General features: G+C 43.9%; 1 protein-coding gene across 1 annotated transcript; it reads right to left on the bottom strand.

The window, feature by feature from the left end:
* Positions 1–201: 201 nt before the first annotated feature.
* On the bottom strand, positions 202–5,751 carry LOC112221548 (taste receptor type 1 member 1-like). The gene is made up of 6 exons (XM_042304369.1): positions 5,573–5,751; positions 5,100–5,403; positions 4,107–4,862; positions 3,708–3,929; positions 3,424–3,544; positions 202–2,561 (listed from the first exon to the last, which is right to left on the bottom strand). The coding sequence occupies exons 1-6, from the start codon at positions 5,749–5,751 to the stop codon at positions 1,636–1,638; spliced, it is 2,508 nt and encodes an 835-aa protein (XP_042160303.1). The 3' UTR covers positions 202–1,635.
* Between the last annotated feature and the right edge of the window lie 249 nt (positions 5,752–6,000).

The following is a 6,000-nucleotide window of genomic DNA, read 5'->3' on the forward strand; positions in this document are numbered from 1 at the left end:
AAAAACCCTTGAATGAGTAGGTGTGTCCAAACTTTTGACTGGTACTTTATGTTTACACTGATATGGTGCTGGAGATAACGAGTATGACGTTGAAAAGTGGTGGAATTGCCCTTTAAGGAAATACAAAGAAGGAAAACAAGGTTATTTCTTTATTTCAAATAGTTATTTTATTTCTTTATTTCAAATAGTAAAAAGCGCTATACAAAGAAAAGTATATTAATTGATTAAAGCAACAAGTATCAGAGTACCAAACTTGTACACGTAACCACAGCAGTGTTCTAGAATATTGGACCGTTGGGTTTTATACTTTTCGAATTCTCAGTGCAGCGAAAGCAATTTCTCCAACTGTCAACAGATTCAAATGATTAGAGGATGCGTACCAAGAGACGCATTGGTTGGGAATTGTGGTTAGTTGTGCGTTCGTCTGTGCGTCCCCTGTGGATGGGAGTCTAGCTATGTCACAATGGGACACCGGACTATTGTGTCCTAGCTTCTGTGCTTCTGATTTACACTTTATGTAATGTACATAGTGACTCACACATTTGGATTTAAAACCATAATGATAGATAGATCTTTGTATATTCACAATTATAGCGTCTGTGGCAGCACCATTGAGGCTTAGTCAATTTTCTTCTTCACGATTGGCTGATCCCTCCTGATGACCCGGTTGGACATGACTCCAACAGGGTCACCAACAGGGATCAGCCAATGAAGTTGGAACTTCCACCCAGTTGACTACATTAAAATGGTGGAAGCCTTCAATGGCACTGCCCATGCTAATACAGTCTTTCAGCCACTAGAGCCTCTTTCATTCTCTATGTTTCAAACAGAGCACTATGGAAATGTGTATGGATATTTTGGATAGCTGGTTTCAAATCAGAGGCTTATACCGATGTAGGATCCCAATTTGTTGCTGAATGTTCCTGCACTGCAGGGAATGAAAATGTGTACTGTATTTATTTTTTTAAAGGCTTCTATAGTTTGTCATTTGCATTTTTACATTTCAGACTTGATTTGCCCTAAGGAGAAATGTATCAACCCATACAAAAATGTCCATTAATTATAATCCACATAATAATTCACATTTCCTTTGGCTGCAGGATTATTTTCCTACTGTAGCAAACTGGCTCACATTAAGATCCTACATCTGTAGGCATCTGTATGGGTTTAAATGATCTGTACCAGCTCCTGAATCCTGCCACCGCAGTGACCAAGTGAGAGGGCACACAGACAGACGGGCACTCACACCAACAGAAGGCAAGGCACCTCTCTGGTGCCTTCGGAAAGTATTCAGACCCCTTAACCTTTTCCACATTTTGGAGACCAAACATGTCACACACAGACACTGAAGAAAGACTACAACACCAGCTGCAGCTAAAGAAGGTTAGCTTTGGTTTTCTCAATTCCCCCCAGTAAAAACACACTTAAAAAGAAGTGCTTTAAAAAGCTATCAAAGCTACATGACAACCATGATAGAGAAAGTTATACATACACTTAAATGTGCAAGGGCAACATGTATTTTCTACCAGCTAAGAGCAGAGCAACATTTACTATGTCATTTTTAAAGCCATACATTGGATTGGGAATAAGCATCCAGAAATGCAAAACGCAAAATCTATGATGAAAACATATCTTTCAGTCTTTGTTCATGGTATAAATCTGAATACAGTTTTGGAAATGGGCCGTTGTGTTCATTTGGGGCCTCAGCACCATGATGTAGACCTTGGGCATGAAGTAGCCACCGAGTATACCGAGCACACTGGACACTATGGCCAGCACATGCATGGCCATGGCAAATTCCCCCCTGCTGACAAAATATATGGTGAAGAAGCTGATCCAGGAGATCATGTATATCATGAGACTAAAGGTGATACACTTGGCCTCGTTGTAGTTGGCTGGCAGGTCTTTTCCCATGTAACTGAAGGAGAAGCAGAGCGTGCTGAGCAGAGAGACGTAGGCTAGCTCTATCATGGCCCAAGAGGAGAGGGTGTTACTACACTCCGTGACAATGCTGTCGGAGTAGAAGTCCACGTCCCGGGAGGGGTACGGGGGGTTTAAAGTAACACGGAGCACAGAGATCAACAAAACTGTCATGGAAACAACAAGGACGGTGACTTCAGGCCCATGGTTCTTAGCCCAGGTATCATAGGCCCGAGGAAGATTGGAGGACAGCTTAAAGATGCACACTACCTGGAAGGAACGCACGGTGACACAAGCCAGACACACGGTGAAGCTGAAGACGAAGAGAGGCTGCTTGAGAAGGCAGTCAGTCTGAGACGGGAGGCCAAAGTGACACAGGGCACTGGCAGCCGCGGCGGTTAGGGCTAGAAGCATCACCAGGCAGGTGTGCCCGCCGGCCGACTTGACCACAGGGGTGCCCAGGTTGAGGAGGAAGATGACCCCTGTCCCCAGGGTTATGAGCAAGGTCAGAGCCAGGAGGAGTAGCAGGGCGATAGACAGGGGACCGCCCCAGGCCAGCACTAGGACCGTCCGATCCAGACACACCTCGCTTTCCGCTGGGGACCACTGGTAAAGCTCACACTTCTGGCACCGGGTGGATCCTAAAGAGTGACATACCATAACATCAATGCTGGGGTCAGTTCAATATTTATAGTACCACGTTTCCAAAGATTAAGGGGTTTAGCTACATTAATTAATTGAGATTAAAAGCATCCCCATAATTGAATGGATAGCAGTGATTACAACACCATCAGAGATCGTATTCCCATCATGTGTTATTCGAGTAGACTGCTAAATAGCTAACGAAATGGCTACACAAACTATCTGAGTTGACCTTTGTATTTGATTCTCTATGCACACACAAAGGGCCGTACACACTACACACACTGATACTCCAACACACATATAAACACTCACTCCATAATTTGCTCACACACACATAAAACACACATACATACTGACTCTACACACACTCACATACAATCATCATATATGCAGCTGCTACTCTGTTTATCATATATCCTGATGCCTAGTCACCTTACCCTGATACATACTGTATCTATCAATCCAGTATCCCTGCACATTGTAAATATGGTATTGGAAGTGACCCTGTATATAGTATGCTTATTTACTTTATTGTGTTCTTCTTGTTTCTTATTTTTATATATTGTGTGTTTTAGTTGTACCTTGTTATTTTTTGTATTACATTGTTATTGATTACTGCATTGTTGGAGTTAGAGCTAGCAAGAAAGGCATTTTACTGTACTTGTGTGCATGTGACATTCAAATTTGAAACTTGAAAACTAGTGCTACCACCTGCTATAGGAGGCAGTTTATGGAAGGACAACATATGCCACCCGCTGGACACTTTCAAACAGTACAAATGGAATGTTATTCAACAGATAGGGCTTGGACAATGGATGGGCATACAAGACAACTGGTTGGTGTAATCTGTAATCTCACCAGTCTTGTTGAGGAAGTTGTGAGCAGCACAGGCCAGGCAGTCGAAGCAGCACTTGTGTTGTCCCGTCTGCAGCTTCCTGTGTCCTTTGGGGCATTCTGGGGAGCATATCGACGGAGGCACCTCCTAGACACACCCAGAAACACACACCGATGTTCCTCGTCCACCTATAACCAGGGTTTTCTCTTTCTATTTCTATAGTACCCAAAAACTATTCTGCAATTTCATCTGACAATGGATATGATTATAATACTACTGCGCAAATGCTGTAATTCTGAGCCTTTACTTTTCCTGTGTATCCGTCGTCACTACCCCATTCAATTTGAGCAGGGTCCACTGTGAGGTCAGTGGGGTCTGCAGTATAAGAGCCCACCTCACGGAGAGACCACTCTGTTCCCCTCCAAATCCAGTTCACGATGTCATATCCTGTGGGCGGGTCTCCGTTCTCATTAAAGTAAATAGACGAGTTCCCAACAGAGAATCTCACCTGCTTTAACAGTGGCAGAAGCTGAGGGATAGACAGAAGACAAAGAACATGTACTAAACATGACTGTAACATACCTGTGATAGTAAATATGGTTTACTGTTGATGTCCAATAGTACATGGCGTTCAAGTGTATAGTGGACTTCGCTTTCTTTAGAGCAGGCTTTTTGACTACAGTACCACCATTTTGAAAACACTAACCTGCCAAGGTAGCACTTCAGACTTTTGGCATTCATCCAAGCCACAACCAAGTGCTTGATGCAGTGCATGTGCCACAGCATATACAGCTTTGTAAACATTATAAGAGGATTTGATGTCATAGTCCCCCAAAGAGAAGTTTTCTGCTGCCATGCTGGAGAGGTCCGTATTTTGCAAACATTCAACACTCAGGTCCATCGTGCCATTGGAGGTGCCACTAAGTAACTTTGGAACAGCATGGCTTTCGAACTCCTCAAACCCAGTTATTGCTGTGTATTTGATGGAGATGCCTAGTACAGTCCCAATGGTGTGAATACCTGGTATTCCCGACACTAGAGTGGTGACTGACCAGTCCTCTGTCCCTATCCACACCTTACCAGTTACACCCTGCTCTATGACAAACGGGAAGAACTGACTGACTTTGGTCTTGCTGGAGAACACGACAATAGTGTTGACCTTGGTCTTCAAAATGTTCTTGACTATGTTCCTCATGGTCTGGTTGTTGGCGGAGGTGAGTTCGGGGATGACCCCTTGGTAGGCGATGCAGATGTCAAAGTGAGCAGCCTGAAGGGAGAGACTCTCTATGCCCTGGAGGCCATAGGAGTCGTCGCTGCCCAGTAGAACGATCCAGGTCCAGTTAAAACGCACCAGCAGCTGGACCATGGCGTCCACCTGGTTCTTGTCACTGGGGATGGTGCGGAAGAAGGCTGGGTAGAGGAGCTTGTTACTCAGCATCTCATTAGAGGCTTCATAGGAGATCTAGGAAAAATATCACAGATAAGAGGAGGTGGATGAAGAGGAGGAGGACAAAGTATAAAGTATAGGATAAATATGAATAGAATAGAATAAATATTTACATATATAAATAGGTTTGAAAAAACAAGTAAGATCAAAAGAGCAAAAGAAGACTAAAACAAATGGTCACAACTGTATTCCATACTTAGTCTAGAGAGAATAGATATTAGCATTAGTATTACTGGTGACCATACACTGTACCTGTGGCACTAGATAAGAGCCCAGCACTGCAGCAGGGGTGAAGGTGTAACTGCTACTATCAGGCCCGATCACTGCCACTGCCCTCTGGTCACCACCTGTGTTGTTCCCTAAAGTTCTCTGGTACTGTTGGGCCAGCATGGCCAGAGTGGCCAGCACACTGGCTGGTTGATTGCAGGTGTCATACGCCTGGTAACCCAGTGATACCCCTGGGAGAAGATGCTGGTTTTTGGTACCGTTGTTGATCTCCTCCAAAGCGAATCTCATGGCTTGTATCAAATGATAGCCATGTTTATTAAATTTGCCTCTGAACAGGAGAGAATTGATTGCAAGCAGAATCAAAATGAATCTATAATATAAAGAAAGTGTTTGACTCAAGTCCCAATAACTCCCTGATTCTCTAAAATTAACTAAAATGCCAAGGAAATAGATTAACAAAATATGTCCTCTTGTGAGATCTTTGCTATTGTACTTACTCTTTACAGGCTCCCAGGTCTGGTAGGTTGGAGCTGGAGGGGGCCAACTTGTGTAGGGGAAAGAGACCAGAGATGGAGTAGTCCCCTGGAAGCTGCAGACCGGTTCCCTCAGTCAGCTGGTGGCCAGTCAGGATCAGTACCAACCAGCCCAGGACGACACACACACCACCACATACCATCTCCATACCTCAACCTCAACAAACCACAGCCCTGAACTGGAAATATGGGCATTCTACCTATTTTTATATTAGAATGGATGGATGGGTGGAGTGGAAAGAAGGTGGAATGGAGGGAGAGAGGGAGGGGAATGTGGATGGTTTTGCATCTTTCCCAGTGATGAAGTAAGGAACATTTGCATTTTGAGATTGGTTTTTCCTACAGTAGAGTTAGCTTTATATTGAAATTAAATGCATGAATGTACAGGAGTA

Source organism: Oncorhynchus tshawytscha, linkage group LG22 (assembly GCF_018296145.1).
Source record: "Oncorhynchus tshawytscha isolate Ot180627B linkage group LG22, Otsh_v2.0, whole genome shotgun sequence".
Taxonomy (NCBI): Eukaryota; Metazoa; Chordata; class Actinopteri; order Salmoniformes; family Salmonidae; genus Oncorhynchus; species Oncorhynchus tshawytscha.